The sequence below is a fragment of the Corvus hawaiiensis genome, chromosome 12 (assembly GCF_020740725.1).
Source record: "Corvus hawaiiensis isolate bCorHaw1 chromosome 12, bCorHaw1.pri.cur, whole genome shotgun sequence".
NCBI lineage: Eukaryota > Metazoa > Chordata > Aves > Passeriformes > Corvidae > Corvus > Corvus hawaiiensis.
Window position 1 is genome coordinate 1,578,659 of NC_063224.1, and position 23,936 is coordinate 1,602,594.

The 23,936-nt window shown below is 60.8% G+C and overlaps 2 protein-coding genes across 8 annotated transcripts in view; both read left to right on the top strand.

The window, feature by feature from the left end:
- CBFA2T3 (CBFA2/RUNX1 partner transcriptional co-repressor 3) overlaps window positions 1-18,198 on the top strand; it is a 28,270-nt gene extending 10,072 nt beyond the window's left edge. For 3 of the 6 annotated variants that reach the window (XM_048316252.1, XM_048316254.1, XM_048316247.1), the window contains exons 2-12: window positions 7,138-7,284; window positions 8,780-8,857; window positions 9,806-10,047; window positions 10,403-10,492; window positions 11,915-12,096; window positions 12,202-12,458; window positions 12,564-12,649; window positions 12,875-13,073; window positions 13,207-13,275; window positions 13,445-13,635; window positions 14,299-18,198. In XM_048316252.1, the coding sequence (XP_048172209.1) occupies window positions 7,164-7,284; window positions 8,780-8,857; window positions 9,806-10,047; window positions 10,403-10,492; window positions 11,915-12,096; window positions 12,202-12,458; window positions 12,564-12,649; window positions 12,875-13,073; window positions 13,207-13,275; window positions 13,445-13,635; window positions 14,299-14,574 (1,791 nt within the window). In that variant the 5' untranslated portion in view covers window positions 7,138-7,163 and the 3' untranslated portion in view covers window positions 14,575-18,198. The remainder of the gene's footprint in view (window positions 1-7,137; window positions 7,285-8,779; window positions 8,858-9,805; window positions 10,048-10,402; window positions 10,493-11,914; window positions 12,097-12,201; window positions 12,459-12,563; window positions 12,650-12,874; window positions 13,074-13,206; window positions 13,276-13,444; window positions 13,636-14,298) is intronic. The other 3 variants (XM_048316253.1, XM_048316251.1, XM_048316250.1) reach the window with 2 other exon arrangements.
- A 477-nt stretch (window positions 18,199-18,675) lies between these two features.
- Window positions 18,676-23,416, top strand: PABPN1L (PABPN1 like, cytoplasmic). Of its 2 annotated transcripts, XM_048316257.1 has the most exons (8): window positions 18,676-18,761; window positions 19,356-19,530; window positions 19,653-19,761; window positions 20,214-20,278; window positions 20,723-20,829; window positions 20,904-20,991; window positions 21,099-21,244; window positions 21,615-23,416. In XM_048316257.1, exons 1-8 carry the CDS (start codon window positions 18,742-18,744, stop codon window positions 21,652-21,654), a joined length of 750 nt encoding a protein of 249 aa, XP_048172214.1. In that variant the 5' UTR covers window positions 18,676-18,741; the 3' UTR covers window positions 21,655-23,416. The 2 variants fall into 2 exon arrangements, with proteins under 2 accessions (XP_048172214.1, XP_048172213.1); XM_048316256.1 differs by lacking the exon at window positions 18,676-18,761 and having other exon boundaries at window positions 18,891-19,530.
- Window positions 23,417-23,936: the final 520 nt, after the last annotated feature.

Sequence of the window (23,936 nt, forward strand, 5' to 3'; positions counted from 1 at the left end):
CCATGGAGCTGAGCTGCCGCCTGGGGTGGGCTCTTGGATCCCCGGAGGTTTGTGAGGCAGGTCCCTGTGCTGAGTTTCCACACAGGGAGAAATTCCGTGGCTGGGGAGGCGAGTGGAGGTGAACTTGGCTGTGCCAAGGGGGTTTTCCCTGCCGGCTGCCTCCCACGCTGGCAGGTAAGGTTTTACCCAGGAACAGATAGGTGTTGGATGTGTTTTGTTTGGAAAACCTGAGTGCAGGTCTTGGTTTGTAGGGGGAAAAGCCAGGACACGGCGGGGGAGAGGCTGTTCCCCCGTGGCTCTGGGTGCTGGCGTGGGGTGGGTGCCAGGTTTGGGCAGTGGGGAGGCCTCGTGTGGGTGCAGGATTTGCCTCTTACATCGGGAACTTCCAGGCTGCAGGATGGAAAAATATTCTGGTGCTCAGCCCCACTTCAGGGGTGGGCTGCTGCGGGCAGGAGTGGGCTCTGGCAGGTCCCACAGGGAACCTGGGGCTGGCACGTCTCTGCCAAAGTCCCTTCCTGGAATTCTGCTTCTGAGCCATGGATATTTGCATGCAGGATCCCCAGGCAGGATCCAGGCGTTGTGGCTGGGCCATGGAAATGGGGTCTCGTGGACAGGGGGTCTCTGCTCCGCTCGCTGCCAGCAGTTGCCGTAAATCCCTGGTGAGGTCTGGGGGCACTTTGGCTCTGCCCGTGGTTGTGCACGGTCCCCTGTCCCGCAGCCACCTCGGGAAGCTGTCTGGGTGCTGTGGGACCCCCGGGGAGGAGAGGCACCCCATAAATATCTGTTATTATATCTCTTAGTGGGAATCAGTGGACTGGCAGTGAGTCAACCAGGAAGTGCAGGGCTGCCTGGGAGTGCTGGCAGTGGGGCAGGGGCTGGCTCCCTGCTAGGGGGACACACAAATCCCCCCCACCAGCACTGATCCTCTCCAGCCCCCGGCCAGACCAGCACGGGCACAGTGAGCACAAGGTTTGGGGCAGATCAGGGCCGGGTGCCACGAACGGGGCTGGGAGGGACCAGGGACAGCCCCTGGGTTAAATTGGGCTTAATCGCTGCTGCTGGGGCCGGGGGGATGTGGTCGGTGCTGCAGCCTGACCTGTGCTTTCCAAGCTGGATCTCACGTGGGAGATGGATTTAGCTGCCCATCAGGATGGGGACGATGGGAGTCCCCAAGCTGGGATCAATCCTCACCAGCCAGAGGCAAGAATGGGCTGGTGGCACAGAGGACACCCCCCTGCCCGGCTGGCCCGGCCTTAGTGCTGTTGCCCTCTTTGGGGCTGTTTTTAGATTTCCTGAAGCTGTTTTCTGCCGTCCCTCCCGCTGTGCTCAGGCTCCCCAGGGGGAACCCCACCTTGACAAACCCACAGCTTTCCTTCGGAAGATGCTGACCAATGGTTCCAGAAAACATCCAAGGGATTTCCTGTTTATTTTGCAAAATTCTCATTAATATTTTTTCCTGTGTTCTTTGATTCAATTTCACATGGGCAAAATCGCCTTGAAATGGAGCCCGTGGTTCAAAAATAGACAAAGAGTCGGTGAGGCGGCAGCCTGGAGGCTGTGGGAGAGCGCGGCCGGATCCGGCACCCCCTCGGAGCCGGTACCAGGCTGGCGCCTGCGGGGCAGGATCTGGCACGGGGTCCCTGGGGAGCCGGCGGCGCCTCGGCGTTCCCACGCTGCAGGGAGCTCTCCGGGAGCTCCCCGCCGGAGCTGGGGTTTGCAGGGGGAGGTTTCCCTTCTCCAGCCCCTCTCTGCCTCCAGGATGCCGCGAATCCCCCGCGTGTGCCGCTTGTCCCTGCTCCAGCCGCCAAGGCCACCTTTGGGCAAGAGCATCCCCGTGCACATGGCTGCGGACATCCCCGACCGGGGCGCTGGGCTGGTTTTGGGGTGCCCCTTTGGCACCCTTTGCTTTGGGGGATGGTGCAGAGAGTGGTGCAGCCCAGGCGCGGGTGTTTCCTGGGTGGGGGCAGCTCCGGCAGGGTCAGCCGCAGCCCTGCTCCTCTCCAGGTGTTCCGGGCTGCCCGCGGCACTGTTTACTCCTGGTGTTTAGCCAGGATATTTAATTTCCAGGAGTGTAAGGCAGCTGGGGAGCAGCAGGGTGTGCGCGCCCACCTCCCCGTGCCACCCCGGTGGGACGAACCCGACGGTGGCAGCGGGCACGACCCTGCGGCGGCGTTTGCAGCAGGTACTGTGCCCTGGCTGGGTGCTGCTGGCCCATAGGTCGGGGGGCCCCCCCAAAGTGACCCTGTGCATGGGGGACCCCTCCTCCCAGCCCGTCCCCCCGCCAGCAGCCACGTCGCCGCCAGCCGCTGTTGACTCACAGGCTCCGCCGCCGAGTCCCGGGGCTGAGCCCGAGATGCTTTTACAGGCAGGGCTGAAATGCACAAAATGTTCGACTTGTAAAATATGTAGCGTGAGAAAATAGCCTTTTCTGCTCTCCTCCTCCTCCTGCCGCCGCTCCCCTGCCCCATCTGCTGGCTTGGAAAGCTTCCCGCAGCCGGGGGGGCCGGCGGCGCCCGGGGTCCCTCGCCAGGGATGTCACCCACCCCGCGCAGCCGTGCCCGTGCCGAGGGGCCACCCCTCCGTGCCAGGAGGGCAGCGCGGGCACCTCGAGGATGCGCTCGGTCCATGCGGATGTTGCCTCCTCGCTCCCCTCGCCATCCCAAAGTTTCTCTCCCGTGGACGCGTTTAGAGAGCGAGCGCGGGGCTGGCACCGGGAATGCCAGCGGGGCTGTGCCGCCCGGCGCGGGGGATGACGCAGGCGGAGCTGGGGCATCCCATGGCGCTTGGGGTTTCCAAAACCTCTCCAGAGGGTCCCGGGAAATCCCCCTGCGAGGCGCCCCGGCAGCCCCGGGAGGGAACCGCCACGCCGGAGCTGGCCACGAGCCACGGTTTTCACCTTAATCCATCATTATCTGGGCACATTTCGGATCCTTGCCAAGAGCAAGGTGGGAAGGGGGGGTGTAAGCATGCTTTCCCTATTCCCCTGCCATCCTTTTTGCTGCCTGTGTGTAATTAACAGAGTAATTAAAAACAGGATGAGTTAATTGGTATTCATTTATGTGGCAGATGTTTTTAATTGAGATACGAAACAATTTACCTGTTTACATAAACAATAGCAAATGAAGGCTTGTAAAACAGAGAGGGCGCCTTTTTTTTTTTGGCTTTTTTGTTGTTGTTTCGAGGAAAAATCAAACCCATCCCCCACCCCCGGCCACGCCAGCTCGGGGCGAGCGGGAGCTGCTGGCACTGCCTTGGTGGCACCGAGCCAGCTGGTTTGGGTCCCTGGGTGGATGGTTTTGGCTTGAAAAGTGGGATTCTGGGGGCTTGGGTGCATGGAGAGCCTGGCTGTGGGTGCAGATGTCTCGTGTGGAGCTGTGCTGTCACTGCCACGCTGCGGGAGGTGGGAGGGGACTGGGGGGGCTTGGGGCCTGCTGGGAGTTGGTGCCCGTGGAGCATCTGCCCAGCAGCGCTGGCACTCCAGGGATGTGGGTGCAGGCAGTGTGCTCAGAAAGCAAAGCACATCGGGATGTACCTGAGCATGGTGCCATCTGCTTTACTGGAACTGTGCTGGTGGGAGGTGTCCCAGCTGGGCCAGGGGCACGGGACCTGTCTCAGGATGCCCTTGGGGAAGGTGGGGATGACCTGCAGGGGCTCCCCAGGACTGGAGCCGGCTGAACCTGGGTTCCTTTACAAATTGTGCAGAGAGTTTAATTAATTGGATTCACTTTTAAAGAGCTTTGTTAGTGCAGATGAGTGCCGGGTGTGGATTGCTCCCTGCTAGGCTGGCTCCCCAAAATGAGCATCCAGGACACCCTGGTGGTGGGTGGGCAGCATCCCTCCAGCATCATCATGGAATCATGGAATGGTTTGGGTTGAGAGGGACCTTAAAACTCATCCAGTTCCACTGCTATGGGCAGGGACACCTTCCACTGTCCCAGGCTGCTCCAAGCCCCAATGTCCAGCCTGGCCTTGGGCACTGCCAGGGATCCAGGGGCAGCCACAGCTTCTCTGGGCACCCTGTGCCAGGGCCTCGCCACACTCCCAGGGAAGAAATCCTTCCCAATATCCCACCTAAACCCACCTTCAGCATCCCACAGCTGCTCTCCTTACTCCTGCTCCAAGTGCAACTGGGAATGAGCCACCTCCAAGCTGCCCGCTGTCAGCTTTTCCCGATGTCACCACGGCCCCAGGGAGGAGATGAGGATGGGTGCGGGGGAGGAGGGAGCTGATCTCTGGGAAGGGATGAGGATGGGTGCGGGGGAGGAGGGAGCTGCCGGTGCCGTGAGGTCCCACCAGCTCTGCCGGGCTGCTGCACTGTCTGGCGCTGCTGCCCGGCCTCAGGCACTGCACGCTTCCAAACCTGCTCCAGCTGGGACAGCTCCGGCCCTGCCATCTTATCGGGGAGTTGTTGTTGGCCCCGCTGGCTGTGGCAGCTGAGGAGCAGGAATGCTTCCCTGCCTTTGTTTCGGAGGCAGCCTGGCTCGGGGAGACGTCGCCTCCAGCATCTGGATTTCATTTGTGGCCCTTTGGAGAGCATGAAGGATGCTGGGCGCTGAATTCCCCTTAACCCCTTCCTCGCCCGGGGAGCTCTGCCTGCAGGGAGCCGCAGCTTTCCAGTGGCCACATCCAGGGGCAGCTCCCTGCCTGCTCCATCCCCATCCCTGGGGAACGCAGAGCGGAGCAGCCAGCCCGTGTGCTCCGCACTCATCGGGCTCGTCCCGGAGCTGGCACATCCCACTTGCTGCCCGGGGAGGAGGCACAACCCCGGGCTTGTGGTGGCTGGATGGGCTCCCTGGGGCTGTGGGAAACGGCAAATGCCAGGCTGGGATGGCTGCCAGCCCCATCCCTCCGGCACTGGTCCTGTCCCTCCAGCTCCAGGCTGCAGGATGCCGTGTGCCCACTAGAATGCGTGGCTGTGTGACGGTGTCACCCCAGCAGGGACCCTGCCCGGGGGTTAAACCCTGCGGTGTGACAAATGGGGGGCTCGGGGTCACACAGGGGTGTGCGGGGGTCCGGCATCCGCCGGCCCCGGGAGGCAGGGTGGGGAACAGCCGCTCCCGCCAGCCCAGGAGAAAATACTAATCCTTTTATTTTTATATTATTACTTATTCATCTGGGCTGCACAGACCTAATGGAAACCAGATGGAGGAAAACAGACACAGCCCCGAGCGGCTGGGACAAATTACCCCAAAGAGAGAAAAAAATGGAGGGAAAAATAATTCCAGCGGAGTTGGAGTTGTGCTGGGGAATCGCTGTTTGGAGGTGCTGAGAGGAGGCTGCACTTTGCCCCCCCAAAACCCCTCATGGAGTTCATCCCATCCTGCAAAGGACCTGGGTTGGTGGCACAGCCGTGGTTGGGTCCTCTGGGCCTTCCAAGCTCTTTATCCCATTGGGTTTGGGATCATTCCTCTGCCTGCCCAGCTATGTTTGGGTTGCAAACACCTTGGGGAAAATTTAAAACTTGGAGGAAAAAAAGGAAAACTCAAGAAAAACCAGAACCAGGCCCCATTTCCCCGAGTGCTTGCTCAGCTTCATGGAAACTTTCCTGCTGATGGGAAGCTGTGGAAAAGCCATGTCAGTGCCAGGATGAACGTACCCATGTTTTCCCCCTGGTGTGGGCATGGGTAGGGAGTCAGGGCAGTGAGGGGGACCAGAGCTGGGATGGGGATGCAGGCAGAGACCATTCCAGGGATGCAGGCAAGGATGGTGCCAGGGATGAAGGCAAGGATCGTGTGGGATCAAGGTGCTGCAGCTGTGACCCCTCACAGGGGCACACTCTGTGCACACTCACGGCTCAGCCTCTGCCCTTGGAGGTGGATCCTGCTCCGCTGAGTGACGGGGGAAGCCTGGAAGGCTGGACAAGCTTTGCCCAGAGATGGACATTTCCACGGAAAGGAAAATAAAAGGTGTTTTTCAAAACAAACCATTTATTCTGGCAGGCCCTGTAAGGAAACTGAGGTTTTGGGGGGAGAGAAGCTGCGTACTCTTGGAATTTCTCCTACAAGGAATGGGAAACTGGAGCAAGCACATCCAGGCATCTGCAGGATCCCAGTGTGTCACGGATAGGGGTGGATATCCATGGTGCTGGAGCCACCCAGAAGGATGCTGTGGGTGACCAGCCGAGATTTTGGCTCTTACACCATCTCCTGGTGCTCTGCATGCCACTGGCTGCAGCATCTCTGTGGGGATGAGGCCCTGGTCTTATTTAGCCCGGCCAATGTGCTCCGGCCGGGTTCAATTAATCTCCCCACAGTTGCCCTGGATTAAGGGTGAATATTGGATTAGTGTTTATCAGCTGGGCTGGGGGGGACCGTGCTGGGGCGCAGGGGGGACCCCACGGCCGGAGGTGGCCGTGGCGGCCGCTTCCATCTTTGGCCGGAGCCGGCGGCAGCGCGGGCACAGTGACAGATCCCCGCAGCTGCCAGCACTTGTGGCCACCCGTCACCACCGGCATGGCAGCCGCGGGGCCCAGAGCCTGCACCGGGGCCGTGCTCCGGCCGGAGGGGATGGTGCTGGCACGCTCCCCCCGGGAATGCACTGCCGGGCGTTATTTGGGGTTGGGAGCGCAGGGAGGTGGGAGGGAGGCGGCGATGCCCAGTGGGGTGATGGCGATGGCCGGGAGCTCCGCGCTCCTTGGGTTGTAGGATCTGGCCTTGCAGGGCCTCTCAGGGCTGGGGGGGACAGTCACTGGTGGACACGTGGGTCCTGCCATTGCCACCAAACACTGGCTGCAGTGATCCCACGATCCCTGCCTGGGGCTGTGCCAGCCCTGGGTGATGCTGCTGGGGATGGTGAGGGCAGCGGGAATTCCCAGGATGCGTCAGGGGTGATGTGACACAGCAGGGGTGGCACTGCAGGGGCAGAGCGGTGCCCACACCCGGTCCCTGCACTCTGTGTCCCTGCACAGGGCACTGTCCCCACTGCTGTGCAGGTGAACAGCAGGTCCATCACCCTCCCCACCACCCTGTGGCACACAGGACACCAGGCACCGTCCCCGTTGCCTGAGCTCTGCCATCCTACAGTGGCAGCGGAGATGCCCAGGCCAGCCTGAAGTCCCCAAGTGTCCCCTCTGTTTGCCAGGGAATCACGGCCCTGCCTGGCACACCCTGGTCACCACCCCGTGCCCTCTTCCCGCAGATAACGCGGAGACTCCGGCTGCCACCATGCCTGATTCTCCGGCCGACGTGAAGACGCAGGCCCGGTCCACGCCGCCCAGCATGCCCCCGCCGCCGCCGGCCGTCACGCAGGGAGCCACGCGCCACCCCTCCTTCACGCCAAGCACCAGTGAGTACCGCGCTGCCAGCCTGGGGCTGCCAGCCTGGGGCTGCCCAGCTCCCCTCGCCTCCACCTCACACGCGGCACCCGGGGCCAGCAGCGTCCGCAGAGCCCAGCGCGGTGCTGGCTGGGACGTGGGGTGACGTTGCCTGTCCTCGGGCTGGATGAGCTCCCTGAGTGCACATTCCCAAGGCATGGCTCGTGCATGTTCCCGCGGGGAGCGCCGTGGCACTGGCCATGGCCAGCAGTGCCCTGCGAGGTCCCTGGGGACAGGGACACCCTGCTCTCCTGCCACCCGGTCACCAGTGCTGGCACAGAGGAGTGGCTGACTGGAGGATGGTGAGGGTTGGGGGAGTTCCTGTGGATCGGAGATGGCCCCGTGGTGGGTCCCAGGCGTGTGGGGACACATCTGTCCCTCTGCCTGTGGCACCCAGTGGTGGCAGGGTGCTGTCATGGCCAGCCACAGTGGCTGGGACCTCCTTGCCCTGCCCAGGCTGTGGCGTGGTGGCATCAGGGGACTCCAGGTGGGAGTCTCGGTCTCTGTAGTTGAACTGGGGACAGCCCAAGGTGGTGGCTGTACTGGAGGCATGTGGGCTCACTGCACACCCGCAGGGTTTGCGCCAGGGGTTGGTCACTGTGCCGCTGTCACCGTCCTGGCACATGGATGGACAGGGCACATGCAGGGTGGGATCCAGAAGAGCAGGGGACAAGGCTGGCCCCCTGACAGGAGTGGCAGTGGCCATTGTCAGTGGCTGTTCCAGCTCCACCGGGACGTGTCCCGGGCTCACGTGTGTGCAAGGGTTTTGCTTGTGGCTGTTTCCTGCTTGGAAAAACCCCAGTGAGGAAGAAGAAACCCTAAACCAACCCCTGAGATGCAGCCCCTGACACCTGCAGCCCCCCAGCAGCGCTCCTGGACAGGCTCTCTAGAAATCAGTTCGTGCTTGGCTGTGCTTGGAGGGGGTTTGGGTTTCAATCCCAGCGCTGTGGCTGACGTGGCAGCCCAGGTTTGGCTGGGTCTGGGATGCAGGACCAGGGGTGCAGGCAGCCTCTGCACCACGGCTCAGCACAGAGAGGGATTCAGGACACAGGGCCAGGGGTGCAGGCGGCCTCTGTGCCATGGCTTGGCACAGAGCAGGATGCAGGACACAGGGCTGGGGGTGCAGGCAGCCTTTTTGCCACAGCTCAGCATGGAGCAGGGTTTGAGACACAAGGCTGGCGCCTTGGAGCAGCTTGGCATGGAACACCACAGCGTTTTGGTTGTTCCTGGCCTCGGGGGACCTTGTTCAGTCCCTAAAATGTGGGGACTTTATCAGACAGCCGAGCATCCACGCCCTGAACCCTCCCTGTGGCTGCGGTGGGACACAGGGGCCCGGGTCCCCGGTGTGTCCGGCGGCTTTGCCCGTGGCACGCGTGCCCACGGTGAGGAGCGCCCCGTGCAGGGCCCCCCGGGCCGAGAGCTGCCCCCTCTGCTCTCTCATCATAGCGTGTTTTATTTTGCTTGCAGATCGAGACGCTGGCCCTCCGACGTTTCTGCCTCGCGGCCGTTTTCATGGTTGCTTGAAATGGTCGATGGTCTGTCTTTGTAAGTAAAATGAAACACCCGCTCTCATGAGAGACCCGAGTGCAGCCGCAGCCCCCCGGGGGTGCTCCCCGTCGCCAGCCCCTCGCCCTGCCCCGGCGGGTCACAGGGATGCGACCCCCAACCCCATCCCGGCGCAGGGACATGTGTGGTGTCCAACTTAGGAACGCACCTGTCGCGGGAATAAAAGCAGTTGTGGCCGCCGGGTTATTTTCGGCACCTCTTCAGCGGGTGGCGGGCGCTGCCCGGCCGGAGAGCGAGCGGGAGCCCCCCAGAGCAGGCAGGGCTGGCAGGGCAGCACAGCACCCCCAGGTCAGTGTGATGCCAGCGGGGACAGGCGCGTGCGTGCCGGGGGCCGCAGGGCGACGCGCGGTCAGGACGTGGGTGACGCGTGTTGTCACCCGCGCCGGCGGGACGTGGGTGACGCGTGTTGTCACCCGCGCTGGCCGGGGAAAGGTCTCTGTGCTCACAGGGAGCTGGTGCAGGAGAGAGGGGTCTGCCACGCTGATGGTTGGCACCCCAAAATATCCCTCCTGGGTTTGCCGGTGTGGGGTGTTCAGGCAGCTCCTGTCCTTCCTGACTGGGCACTGGGGACAGAGGTGGCAATGTGCCGCAAGCCAGGCTGGGCTCCGTGGGAAATGGCTCCTGGATTCTCTCTGGGAGTGCTGAGCAGCTCCCAGAGGGCCAGGATGGAGCCCTTGGCTTGGCTGCCTTGGCTGTTGAGGAGCTGGATCAAGCCCTTGCTGTGCTGGGAGATGCTCTGCATCCCCTCCTTCCCCACAGCACCGGGAGCAGTCCAGGATGCGGCCCCAGGGACGCAGCAGCATCGTGAAGCCTTCCAGGGGGTGCCAGCCCCGCATTACCCAGCAGAACACTCTGCCATCCCAGCCTTGTCCCCACCGTGCCAGGGCACAGCCACCCGCTCTGACCCCCCCTTCCCTGTCTCCCCAGTGATGAACGGGAGCAGCCACTCACCGACCGCCATCAATGGGGCTCCGTCCACCCCCAACGGGTTCAGCAATGGGCCGGCCACCTCCTCCAGCGCCTCCCTGTCCACCCACCAGCTCCCTCCGGCCTGCGGCGCCCGCCAGCTGTCCAAGCTCAAGCGCTTCCTCACCACCCTGCAGCAGTTCGGGAACGACATCTCCCCCGAGATCGGGGAGCGGGTGCGCACCCTCGTCCTGGGGCTCGTGGTACGTCCGCCGGCCGCGGGGTCAGCCACGGGATCGCCCACATCTGAGGATCCTGGGTTTTCTGTTGGGGACGGAGATGCTGCTAAAAGGGAAAGAGGGGCCTAGATTGACCTAAATCCTGGAGAAAAGGGGGTTGTTTTCCCAGCATCTCCTGGGATCTGCACAGCCGCTGCAGGGTTGGGTCCTGGCTGCTGGCATTGCCAGTGAAGCTTTGAGCATGGTTTTCCCTTGAGTGTGGTTTTCCTGTGAGCGCGGCAGAGCTGGCAGAGGAGCAGGAATGGGAGAGGACCAGCCAAGTGTCCCCCAGGGGTGCGGGGGTTGTGCCAGGGGTGCTGAGCCCAGGCTGTCCCCACAGAACTCCACCCTCACCATCGAGGAGTTTCACGCCAAGCTCCAAGAGGCCACCAACTTCCCGCTGCGACCTTTCGTCATCCCCTTCCTCAAGGTGGGTGCCCCAGCCTGGGCATGGCGGGATTCGTGGCAGCATTTCAGCACAGGGGATTTGGGGGTGGCTTTGGGGCTGGCAGCCGCCTGTGGGTCTGCCCGTGTCCCCCCAGGCACACGTGTGCCCCCACACGTGTGGAGCCGCACAGGGCCGGGCTGGTTGCAATACAGCAAGGGGTCGGCCCAGCTGGTTGCCATTTGCAATTCATTAAAAATTCCCTCTTTTTTTTTTTATTTGCCTTTTAATTTCGTGCTGACTCTGCAGTGTCACCCCGCTCTGGAGAGATTCGCCCGGCGCTGGCACGCCTGGCAGCACCGGCACTGCCGGCAGATGTTCGAGCCCAGTGTCCCCTGTCCCTCATTAGCAAAGAAATAATTTAAAAGTGCAAAAATAGCCCCTTTTCCACCTCTGCATCCCAGGCCTCCCAGTGCAGGCGTCCATGAGTGGAGGTCTGTGCTCACCTCAGGAATCTGCTGGAGTGGTTTGCTCCAGGCTGAGCTGGAGGGGGATGGCAGAGCCCCCTCCCCTCCTGCCCAGTTTGCAGGGTTTTTGGGATCCATGGGAGCAGGGAAAGGTGAAGCCCCAGGCCCTGGCAGGCACTGGTGGCCCTGTGGCTCCAGGCAGGCTGGGATCCATCCCCGCTGTCCCAGTGCCAAGAGCGCGGCGGCCGCCCTGGCACCGCGCTCCCAGCTGTTCCCACCACCCGTTCCAGATGTTTCTCATTATCCTAACTGCAACCAGCCGGGCTCGGCGTGCTTCCCAGACTGGGGACTTGCTGTTTTTGTGGGATTGCTCTCCCCCGGCCGGGGAAGGGAAGGGGAGGGAGGGTCCGGCCTTGCTCACCGCAACTGCAGCTCCAGCTCGGGCGCTAACGTGTCCCACAGATGGGATTTGGCTGCGGCTCAGCTGCCTCAGGCGAAATCCAGGGCTGGCAGCCAGAGCGCTGGGCAAAAGGGGGTTCTGCTGCTTAATTCCTGCTGCTCCTGGGGCTGCAGCGCCGTGGGGGGGGACACGGTGGGTGGGTGGGAGGGGAGTTCCCAGCTGATCCTCACAGTCGTGGGTGCCACACAGGCTGGGGGTCCCAGAAGTGCAGTCCCCAGGGAGCAGTCGTGGGGACAAGGGTGACCGAGATGGCCAACCTGGCTCAGGGGACGGTGCTCTGCAGCCCCTGCCAGGATGCAGGAGAGCTCTGTTGAAGCTGTGTCTGAACCCTGTGGGGTGCCACATGTGTGGCCCCCAAAAGCCCAGCTGCCCCTGGGTATGCTACTGGCATCCCAAGGCTGTCCCCTGGGGAAGGGGAGCGGGACCCCAAAGGGAAGGCAGCTGCCTGCCTCGCACCCCCTGCCTGTGGCGAGAGGGGGGCACAGCCGGGCTGCTCCGGGGGGGCTGCGGGGCCGCGGACTGGACTGTGACCCCCCACAGGCCAACCTGCCGCTGCTGCAGCGGGAGCTGCTGCACTGCGCCCGCATGGCCAAGCAGACCCCGGCCCAGTACCTGGCCCAGCACGAGCAGCTGCTGCTGGACGCCAACGCCTCCTCTCCCATCGACTCCTCCGAGCTGCTCCTGGAGGTGGGCGAGAGCGGCAAGAGGAGGACGCCAGACAGGTGCCAGCCGGGAAGGGGCGTGTGGGCTTTTTCAGGGACACATCCCTGAAAAGGGGAGGTTGTTCCCAGGGGCCCAGTGGGGACCATCTCCTCTCCTCCGGCCAGGACCAAAGAGAACGGTTTGGACCGAGACCCCCTGCATCCCGAGCACCTCAGCAAGCGGCCGTGCACCATGAGCCCGGCGCAGCGCTACAGCCCCAGCAACGGGCTGAGCCACCCCCCGAACGGGCTGGCGCACCCCCCCGCCGGCCCGCCCCTGCCCCAGCACTACCGCCTGGAGGACATGGCCATGGCACACCACTACCGGGACACCTACCGGCACCCCGACCCCCGGGAGCTCCGCGAGCGCCAGCGGCCCGCCGGTGAGCCCTGCTGTCCCCACGCACGGGGGGGAACGGGGCTGGGGCCCCCCTGAAGGGAGAGGGGTCCTGCAGGGGGGCTGACCCCGCTCCGCTCTTGCCTTGCAGCCGTGCACGGGACGCGGCAGGAAGAGGTGATCGACCACCGGCTCACGGACCGGGAGTGGGCGGAGGAGTGGAAACACCTCAACAACGTACGTGTAGCGTCCCTGCCCCGTCCCGTGTGCATCCCGCCCTCCATCTGCCCCGTGTCCCTCACGGGGCTTTTCTCCCGAGCATCCTCTGCTCCGCAGCCAGCACAGCACCCTGGAGCTGGCACAGCCTGGCACAACCTGAATCCCCCTGCCCAGCGCTGGGCACCGCAGCCCCCCGGCTGCTTGCAGCAGAGCCCCCTCCCCATCCCTGCTGTTGCCCCGCAGCTGCTGAACTGCATCATGGACATGGTGGAGAAGACGCGGCGGTCGCTGACGGTACTGCGGCGGTGCCAGGAGGCCGATCGCGAGGAGCTCAACCACTGGATCCGGCGCTACAGCGACGCCGAGGACATGAAGAAAGGCAGCCCCCCCTCCGCGCGCCCCCACAACTCCTCCTCCGCCGCCGCCGAGGCTCCCCAGTTAGGTACTGAGCCCCGGGGCGGGGGCTGCGCCCCTCTCCGGGGTGCCCGCGCCGTTCTCCCGGGGGTCCGGCGCTGCCGGTGGGTGCGTTCCAAGGGGACGGCGTCTCCTAAGGGCGTCCCCTCTCTCCTTCGCAGATGCTCACCGGGATTTTGTGCCGCGGCCGCTCTCTGGGTACATGCCCGAGGAGATCTGGAGGAAGGCTGGTGAGTGTGGGGTGGGCAGCCCCCGCAGAGCGCTGAGCCGGCAGGGGCTCTGCCCCAGCTGCCCTCATTGGGATGTCTGTGGTGCTGGAGGAATTTGGGGTGGTTTTGAGGGAAGGGGGGATGCTGGGGCGCTGGCACACCCTGGCCATGCTCGGCTGCTGCCTTCCAGAAGAAGCCGTGAACGAGGTGAAGCGCCAGGCCATGTCCGAGCTGCAGAAGGCTGTGTCGGATGCCGAGCGGAAAGCCCACGAGCTGATCACGACGGAGCGCGCCAAGATGGAGCGGGCCCTGGCCGAGGCCAAGCGCCAGGCGTCCGAGGATGCTCTCACTGTCATCAACCAGCAGGAGGACTCGAGCGAGGTGGGGACCCTGGGGGGACGGGCTGGTGGCAGTGCTGATGTGTGGGACCTGCTCCTCTCGCAATCGAGGTTGCAGCATCTGCGTGTGAGGGTGGGAACGGGAGCCTGTGGCAGCGCCATGGGATGGGAGGAGAGGGGAATACTTGCACTGAGGTGGAGATGTGGGGTGTGGCCAATGATGGGGTGCATGGTCCTGGATGGGGTGCATGGATAGGGATGCACGGTCCTTCATGGAGGTGCATGAAGGGGGATGCATGGTCCTGGATGTGGGAGGATATCCAAGATGGGGGAGCACAGTCTGGGATGGAGTGAAGGATCCAGGATGAAGTGTGTGGTCCACGATGAGGTGGATAGTCCTGGATGTGGACGCAGTCTAGGATATCTGCATGGTCTGGGATGTTGTGCGTGGTCCAGGGTAGGGTTATATGGTCCAGGATTAGAGGGACCCAGTTCAGGATAGGGGAGCACAGTCCAGAATGGATGTGCCTGGTCCGGTATGGGGATACAGAGGATGGGATGGATGTGCACGCTCTGGGATGAGGTACGTGATCCAGGACAGGGGTGCATGGTCTGGGATGATGCAGTGCCCGGTCCTGGGTGAGGGTGCCCAGCCCGGCCTGGGGGTGCACGCTCCGGAGCTGAGGCTGTGCTCCCGTTCCCGCAGAGCTGCTGGAACTGCGGGCGGAAGGCGAGCGAGACGTGCAGCGGCTGCAACACCGCGCGCTACTGCGGCTCCTTCTGCCAGCACAAGGATTGGGAGAAGCACCACCACGTCTGCGGGCAGACTCTGCAGGGGCTGCCGGGCCCCGCCGCCCCCGGGCCGGGCCAGCCCGACGGCGTGCCCGCCATGGCCAGCAGCCCCAGCGAGGCGGGCTCGGTGGCCGCGTCCCGCGCCGGCACCCCGGCCACGCCAGCGCCGCTGGACAGCGCGTCCCGCTGAGCTGCCCTCGGACTGCGAGAGCCACGGACTGCACCCGGTGCAATTTCCTCAGCTACCTGACTCGTGTGACCTCCGAAACGACCTCTCTAGCTCTCACAACTAATCCTCACAGATCCTCAAACTGGGCTTTAAGTGGAGTTAAGGCAAATACCGGTCTCTGTTCTCTCTTCAGTCTTTGTTTTGGCTTTTTTCGGTTGGTTTTCTATCGGTTGGGGGATTGTGGTTTGGGATTTTTTGGGTTTTTTTGGTTGGTTTTTTTTCCTTTTTTGCTCTCTGGATGAGGGATTTGGCTCCAGCCTCACCACGTAGTGCTGTGGGGAGAGACCAGCCTGATCCCATCCCACATCAGCGCTGCCAAGAGGCTCACCTGGAGGAGGAAAGAACCTTCTTTTCTTCGTCTCTCTCTTCCTGTTTTTTTTTTTTTCTTCTTTTTACCTTTTTTTTTTTTTTGTAAAAAAAATAAAGAAAATAAAAAAGAAAACGTCGGACTCTTTGGCTTTAAGTAAGAAATTGTAAAAAAGGAAAAAAAAAAGAAAAAAAAAAAAAAGAAAATCCAAAAACCAGACGACGCGTGACGGATGCTCACCTGTAACTACCTTGCTAGCTAGCCAAGAACAGACCAGACTCACCTCTGCTCCAAAGGAAATCCAAAACCAAGGAAGATCCAAACGTCTCTCCACTGCCAAAGTTCGTTTCGTTCTGTTGTCGCTTCCTTCCCCTCCCCACAAGGATGGATGGACGTGCCCCTGGGGCTTTAAAGAGTTTCTATTAAAATAAAGCAAAAAAAAAAAAAAAAAAAAAAAAAAAAGGTGTTTTTTTACTAAAACCCCAACCCCCAAGGTGTGGGAGGGGGAGATGGGGCTGAGAACCGCAGCCGGAGCCAGCACGTCTCTACCTCTGCCCACCACTGCCCTGGAAAAGGAGAACAAAAAGGAGAATTAAAAAAAAAAAGAGAATAATAAAAAAAGAGAATTAAAAAAAAAAAAAAAGAAAATTAAAAGACAGATTTTGGGTTTCTCCCTCCCCGAAGCCGTCGGGGGACCCCCCATCCCTTCACTGCCAGGCTGCTCCCACACCCCATGCTGGATTTGTTTCACAAGGATTTTTAAGAGGAAAAGGAGAAGGAAAGGAAAAGGAATGCTGCCTCCTTCCTGGCCGAGGCGGCGGCCAAGGACGATGTGGATTATTTGGGATTCTTGCCTCGCCGGAGCGGCGCAGAGGACGGAAGTGCAATACGGAAAGTCCGGCGGCTCCGAGCGGAGGCAGCAGTGCTGTGCGCTAATGTGAATGTAAATAGTGTCTGCAGAGGTCCAAAAATGAATAATAATAATGATAGTGATGATGATGATAATAATAAGAGACTTTTGCCAAATAAAGGATGAGGAGGAAGCGTGGAGCTGTGGTGCTGGCCCGAGCGAGGCCTGGCATCGAGAGGAGCTGTAGTTTTTCCGCATTTGCAAAACCCATCCTGTGTGTTTTCCGTAGGGGAGGAAGAGGAGGGAAGGGCTCGGGGCCGGGGGGGTTGTGCTGCACCCAGGGCTGGGCTGGGCCACAGCAGAGCTTGGGACACCCCAAGGGTGATGTCACCGGCCCTGTGCCACCAGCACCCAGCCCTGCTGGGGGTTCTGTGCACCCCAAGGCCTTGGTGCATCCCCTGGGAGGGTTCCGTGCACCCCAAGATCTTGGTGCGTCACCTTGGACGAGTTCTGTGCACCCCAAGACCTTGATGAATCCCCCTGGGGGGTTTCTGTGCACCCCAAGGTCTCTGTGAATCCCCTCAGGGCTCTTCTTGTGCACCCTGAGGTCTCGGGGCATCCCCCAGGAGGTTTCTCTGCACCCCAAGACTTTGGTGCATCCCCCCAGGGAGTTCCTGTGCACCTCAAGGTCTTGGTACCACCCCGGGGACGTTTCTGTGCCCCCCCCAAGACCTCGTTGCACCCCCTGGGTGGTTTCTGTGCCCCTCCAGCCCTGGGAGCTTTGCCGGGTGCCCCTCCCTCGACTGTTCACTTTATTTATGGTGTGACATATGTAATATTGTCTATTTTTCTTACGTTTCCTGAGAAGAGGTAATATATAAGAGTATTGCAGACGCCCCTGCTCGCCCGACTGTCCGGCCCGTCCCCTCCCTCCCGCTGTGTCCCCGCCTGCCCCCGGCCCCGCTCCTGCCGGGGCTCTGCCTCTCTACCTCCACCTCGCCGGGAAATCGCGGGCGAGAGCACTTCCACAGGGGCTGCTCTCCTTTCCACTCCCTGCTGGTTTGCTTTTTTTGGAATTATTATGATTTGTTTTTTCTTTTTTCTTTTCCTCCTTTTTTTTTTTTTTTTTTTTTTTTTTTCTTTTAATAAGAATAAAACTGCCCTACAGAACCTTGCATCGAAACCAAAAGCCGACGGAGGGAGGGACGGAGGGAGGGGACGGCGGTGACGGGCGGCACAGTCTCAGCGGGCGGCCAAACCAGAACGACAGCTTTAAATGTGAGATTTCCCAAAAAAAAATTTGTGCTGCGGGGAGGACGGAGCGGCCGCGGGGCCGGAGTGATGCCGTGCTGGTGCTGTGGGTGCTTCCCTGGGGGTTTGCTCCAAAATGGTGTTGTTGGGGGGTGTGGGGGGCCAGGGGGCGTGTGCCACGTGCTGCGCCCCCTCGGTGGCTCTGTGGCACCTGGGAGGTGGCAGTGGGTGAGCAGCGTGCTCCTGGCACAGCCTGGCCGGGGCAGGGGCCGTGGGGCAGCGTGGTGCCACATCAGGTCCCCGTGGCTGCCCACAGCTGCTGGGTTTCCTGCTCCCATCGCGGCTGGGGCAGGGGGACGGCGTTGGGGACATGGGGACAGCGTGTCCCAGGTCCCCGTGCCCGTGGGGAGGCAGAGCCCCGGGCGCCGGGTGCTGGCTGTGGCACCAAGCTGGGGAGGTGGCAGGAGAGACGCGGCTCTCTGGTGCCAGCCACGGCGCCGGGGTCCCCTCTGCAGCCCCTTCCTCGCGTTCCCAACCCAAAATCCCAGCTGAAACCAAAGTACCACATCCCGGCGAGGCTGGAGCGGGGCCCCACACCTGCCTGGCTGTTGCTCCATCACTGCCAGAGCCCCCCGAACTCCCCCTGCAGCATCTCCTCCTCCTCCTCCTCCTCCTCCTCCAGGGGCTGCTGGGGTCCCCCCCTTTGTCCTCGGGGTGCCTCTCTGGATCCCAGTGGCTCTGAGGCTGGGGACAAGATGCCGCTGTGTTCCCAGCTCCCAGGCACTGTGATGGGATGTCCCCCCTGCCGTGGCAGCCCTGGGGGCTCCTCCGATGCCACGGCCCCGGGAGGGAGCTCGTGCCAGTGTCCCCCCTCCCTCCCGGCTGCGGCAGCACTCGCTTCCCGGAGCCCTGCCAGCCCTGGCACGGGCACACCGGGCACCGGGGGCCCTGAGGGGCTGGAAACCAGAGCCCCCCGCCAGGGCCAGGCGTGGGGTGTGGGGCCAGCCCAGAGAGATGACGTGGTAGGACTTTCCTTCGGCATGCTGTCCCCCCCTTGCTGTTCCCCGCTTTCTCTAAGTGTACTGTATGTTTGACCTGTGAAAGATGTAAACTTTATGATTCAGGTTATGTCTGTTCTTAACTCTGTATCTGTGTAATAAAGACAATTTAATATCAACCAGAGGCTCCGTAGCCTGGGCTTGTGCTGGGTGCCCTCGTCGCCCACTCCTGGCAGTGCTTTGCACTCCGTGCCCCCGGCCCTGGCTCGGCGGGTTCATTACAGCCCTGGGGGCGGTCAGTGCAAAGGAGGGGTGTCCGTGGCAGGGGAATCTCAGGTGTGTCGCCAGGGCACTCAAAGGGATGTGTCCCACCTGCCGCTGCTGCACCCTCGGGGTGCCCCCCTGCTCCCCCTACGCAGCCAGCTGCCTGCAGCCCCCGGCATCACCAACGGGGTCCGTGCACCGTGAGGAGCGGAGGGGGCCCTGCCCACGCGTGTCAGCCCCAGCTGAACGTCACCGCCTGGTCTCGAACTCCCAACCCCGGGATCCCGCCGGGGCGGGGCCGCCTCCGCCGCTCCCCCGCCCGTCGCTGGGGGGCGGGGCCTGGCGCGCGCCCCGCCCTGATTGGCCGCTGATGTGTGAAAGCGGCGCGCGGGCGCAAGGGCCGCTCGTGGTGGCGGGAGAGCTGCACGTGGTCGTCGCTTCCGCCGGCCGCGCGCAGCATGTTCGGGACCCGGGGCAGGTGCGGGCGGGCTCCGGGGCTGCGGGGCTGCGGGGCGGGCACGGCGGGGCGGGCACGGCCCCCCGGACACGGCCCCCCGGACATGGCCCCCTGGACACGGCCGCCGCGGCTCCCCGGGCTGCAGCGGGATGGGCTTCCCGCTCACGGGTGGGCGAGCTCGTTCTCCTGGGGTAGGGCGTGTCCCTCTGTGAGCCCTTCGGCGGCTGGGAGGGTGCGGCTCTGCCCTCGCTGCGGGAGGCAGAGCTCCCAAGTTGCTCTCTCTCTTTACAGCCGTGTCCTGCGGCCTCTCTCCCTTCCCTTCCGTACCAGCCGGCCGCGTGGCCCTGGGGGTTTTTTTCCACTTTGGGGCAGCTGCTTCCAGGTCCCTTGTGCAGCCCCGGTGAGCTCGGAAGTGACTCAGTATGAACTGGGCACCTTTTGGTTGTACTTTGCAGGTCTGGGGTTTTGCAGCACAGAGAACAAGCTGCATTAATGTCACCTGTTCATCCTTGTGGTGGAAACACCCTGAAAACCTTCGCCTGGCTGAGGCTGTGCTTTAGCTTCCATGTTAGATGGGTGTTTGTTAAATGCCTTTTTACCCCTTGTCCTACCCAGTCCTTTCTTCCTGGACACTTCAGAGATCTGGTGGCAAGACCCACCGTCCCTGGAAGCGGAGCTGGCATCCTGGGACATGGCAGAGGTGGCATCTGTGTGTAAGGCAGCAGATGAGAGCTCAAATGCGAGCCCCCAAGAGGGGAACAGCACAAAGGAGCTGGGTGTTCTGGACCCGGTGAGTGCCTGCCTGGATGGGGAACCAGTTTTCCCTGGTGCCCAAATGAAATGGGGAACTTTTTACACCTGGGGTGTCCCTGCTCTGTGTGCTGCTCGTGCTATTCTTGTTTTGGGATTCAGGAGCTGGAGGCCATCAAAGCCAAACTGCGGGAGATAGAGAAAGAGGATGAGAGGTTGAAGGAGCTGCAGCTGGAAGCTGAGAACCACCTGTTCATGAGCTCAGAAGCAGGTATGGGTTGTTGCTGGGTGCTGTTCTCCCTCCCCAGGGACACCTCTGGGGCACAGGGTGACAATTGGAGCCCAGAGTATTTGGCTCTGCCTCTCTGGGCACCTGGGACTGGACACATAAGGTGGGTGAGGGGGGTCCCAGGCTTGGTGTGGTGCTAATGCACCTTCTGTCAGCTCTTACCTTCTACCTGTGTGGGCCCAGATGCAGTAAATTAACTTAATTGCATTTAATTCAATTGAATAATTGAGTTTAGCACCAACAGCCCCAGTAGAGGAGTCACTGTGAAGAGAAGAGGGGCAAGGGCATGGAGGAGGAGGCAGCAGTGTGAGGACTGGGATACACCTGGATGTGACCAGGGACCTGAGGAGCTTTGCAGTGTATCAGCTCAGTGGTGGCTGTGCTGGGAACAGACAGATGTCCCTCTGTCCGTGACCAATCCCTTCTCTCCACAGCTCTCTTCCCACTGATGACCAAGGAGAAGGTGGAGGCTGACCAGCGTTCCATCTACGTGGGCAACGTAAGTGGGAGCCCTGGAGCAGAGCCCTTCCTGCTGCTCAGTGCCCAGCTGAGCGTGTGTCCCAAATCCCTGGCATGGGGCCCATCTGCCCCCCACCACAGCCTGCCTGTTCCCATCCCAAGTGTGTTTCTCCTCTGCCCAGCCCAGCCTGGGAATGTGGCTCAGCATCTGCCACTTGCAGCTCATCTCTTGCAAGTGTCAGCTCCCCAGAAGCCCCTGGAAGCCGTGGGTTGTGTGGTGTGGCCTGTTCTCTCAAAGCAGGGCAGGCTGTCTCTTGGATTTGTATGTCCAGGTGGCAGCACTCATCTGGGAGGGTCCCCTGGCCCTCAGGAGAGGCTGAAGCTGTGGTGAGGAGGTGTGAGCGGGGCCAGCTGGGCCCTTTGCCTCCCGTGGTGGGGTGTGGATCCCTCACCCACGAGCTGGGGATGGGGACTGTCGTTGCAGGTGGATTACGGGGGCACAGCTGAAGAGCTGGAGTCTCACTTCAACAGCTGTGGGCACATCAACCGGGTCACCATCCTCTGTGACAAGTTCTCAGGCCACCCTAAAGGGTCAGTGCTGTGGGCAGGGCGGGGATGGGGTCTCCAGGGTGTCCCTGGGCTGTGCTCACACCGTTCCCTCACAGCTACGCCTACATCGAGTTCGAGGAGCAGAGCTCCGTGAAGGCTGCAGTGGAGCTGGACGAGAGCGTGTTCAGGGGCCGTGTCATCAAGGTGAGAGCTGGGGGAGGCCCCGGGGGGCTGCCCCCACCCCATTCCCAGCCCTGGATGCCTGTGGTTGTGCCGAATCCCAGCTCCAGCAGCCCCTCCCCACCTTCCAGGTGCTGCCCAAGAGGACCAACATGCCCGGCATCAGCAGCACCGACCGCGGGGGCTACCGGGGCTACTTCCCCACGCGGGCAGGGCTGGGCCGCTGGGGAGGCTACTACGGGGGGCAGCAGCCCAGGGTGCGAGGGAGGACCTACAGGTGAGTCCCTGGGCGTGGGGGTTCCTCAGGTGTGGAGCAGGATGTTCCTGGGATGGGGTTCCCTGCTCTGTGTCTCGGCTTTGCCCCTCCCACCCTGGCATGGCTGGGAGGATGGAGAAGGGCTCTGGCAGGAAGGAACAGCTGGAAACGTGGAGTTGTTACCCTGTCCCTGCAGGAATTCAGGGAGTGGTGGGTGGGCATCACGCTGCCAGCCTGAGCAGTCCCAGAGCTGTGCCTGGCTTTGGGGGCTCCCCTGGTTTTGGGGGTGCAGCCCGGGGTAGCTGTGCAGGAGGGGGGGAGCCCTTGGAAGGGTGAAGGAGCAGGGAGCAAATGCCCCTGTGCTTCAGGATGTTGGTTTTGTTCTGTTTAGGGGTCGGGCAAGGCTGGTGCCTTGGTATTTTCCATACTAGAAAAGGCTGGACTGCCTGGTGATGCCGATGGGACTGAAACAAGGAGATGGGATTGGAGAGATTTAAAAATATGCCTATGGAAGCCAAAAAACAGATTAATTTTAAAAATGCCATCTGCCTGGCTGTGAGGATTACTGATGAGCCCTGTGCTGGGCTGCAGGAGGGAAGATGGGATCTGCTCCAGCCTGCGAGCATCCCAGGAGAGCTCATCCCACCTCAGCTCTGCCCCGGGGGGTTGCGTTTGTGTGGAGAGCAGGCTCATTCCAGAGAACACAGTCCTGGGAAGGGATGAGCCCTCCCAGACCATCAAGTCTCCTTCTTTATCCTGTGGAAAAGGGCTGTCCTGGATCCTGGAGGGTTTGGTTTGGCTCCTGGCTCGCTGGATGCCCTCCATGCCACTGCTTGGCCGTGAACTTCCCTCAGCTCTTCCTACAGCAGCTGGATGCTGCCTTCTCCTAAGGTTCTAAAATCTCCTTTCTTTCCCAAATGAGTGGAGAAAGTTTTGGGTTGCAGCTCCAGATCCGATTGCTGGGGAGCTTTTCCTTCACCAGCCCTGTGGATGTGACCTTTCCCTTGGGAAGAAGGTGGAGCTTGATGTGGTTTGGGTCTGGTTTTTAGCTCGCTGTGTTTGTACATCCAGGATAGGGAAAAAGTATCCCTGGTTCCTCTGGAAGCCTCTATCTCTGGTAGTTGAACAAGACCTGGGTCTCACAAAACCCTGCCCTTTTTTAATTTGCGTGTTAGCAACCCCCTCTTCCCTCCCTCCTGCTTTTATTCCAGAGCTCCAAGAATCAAAGGGTGCTGCCAACTCCTCATTTGACTTTTTCTCGCAGTAGCAGCATTGCAAAATCACCTTCACTGGTGCAAATTTAGTCTGGTCTTTCTTTCTATTCCCACCACCATTCCTGCCCTGGAGTCACTTTGGGGATGGTGTGAGCCCAGCTGGATGCTCAGGACCAAAGAGCACCACCAGAGCTGGCTGCCAGGCAGGAAGGTTCCTGGCTCTTCCCTTTCTGCTGATTTTATGCTCATGAGCTCTGAAGCCACGTGTTTTTAAAGGAGGAACTTTGTGTTAGAAGAGGCAGGCTGGGAACCCCAGCAGACAGCATTCCAGGGGGAAGTTCTGCATGGAAATGGGTTTTATTATGTAATTCTCCCACTAATCTTTCAGGATCCTTGGTTAGGATTCTTCTAACCCAGATGCAACAGATGCAACTGACTCCTAAAGCAGCTTTTCACAGCTCAGGGGCATTGCCAGGCTAAAAATCCCACTGATTTTTTTTTTTTTTTTATTTCCTTTTAAGATCTCTGGAATTTTTTTTTTTTTAAGCTTGAGGCCTTAACTCTTCATGTTGTGTTGATGTTGTGCTCAGTGCTGCTGAGGCTGACCTTGTTTTGAGCTACCCTTAGGCTTAGACTATAAACCAGCTTTTTCTAGGGCTTCTGTTTGATAGGATTATGATTTTTTTGAAACTTTTTAATAAAAATCTACTTTGGGGTGTTTGGACTCTCTTGTGGAACAGGCAACACGGAGCTCCTGTTTCTGTGTGTGAAAACAGCCAAGATTTTTAGATGAAAATGTTTGAGGATAGCAGTGCACAGCTGTGCCTTGTGGAGATGCGGTGGGAGAGGCTTGAACCTCCCAAGATTTTCCAGGTGGTTGTTGATGAAATGTACTTAAGTTCTTGTTGAGAAAGTATTTGTAATTGTTACTTTTATTAACTGTTTTTTATTTTTAAAATAAATGATCCTGCTGTGTGAACTTCCTGTGTGCTTGTGGCTTTCTCCAGGCTCCTGGGATCCCCTGGAGCTGGGCAGCTTTGTTATTTTTAGCTGGTTTGTGTGGTTTTTAACTGATGAGGTGCTTGGAGTAGAGGTGTGTGAGAAGCACTGAGCAGTTGCTCAGTGCCTGCTCCTGCTTGCATCTCCTCTGCTGAACCTGGAGTGATGGAGCTGGGATGCTTTTCCAGTGCAATTTATGCTTTATTCCATTTAAATACCTGCTGCTGATTTGGGAGTCTTTAATTAGAACAGCAGGGAGCTGCAGGGGAGGAGATGCTAATAGAGATTAATTTGGGATGAGCCAGGCAGCTGTGCAATCCTGATGGCTTAATCCGTGGCTGGATTGGGTGGTTTTATTCCAGCTGCTCTACCGGTGCTGGGGGTCACTGTGGAGTGTGTCTGGATGAGGTGCAAAGTGATAACAGCAAACTCAGTCACCCAGGAAGGGAAGCTCCTGGAAAGGTTTGGGTGGGAAGGGACCTTGGAGCTCCTCTTGTTCC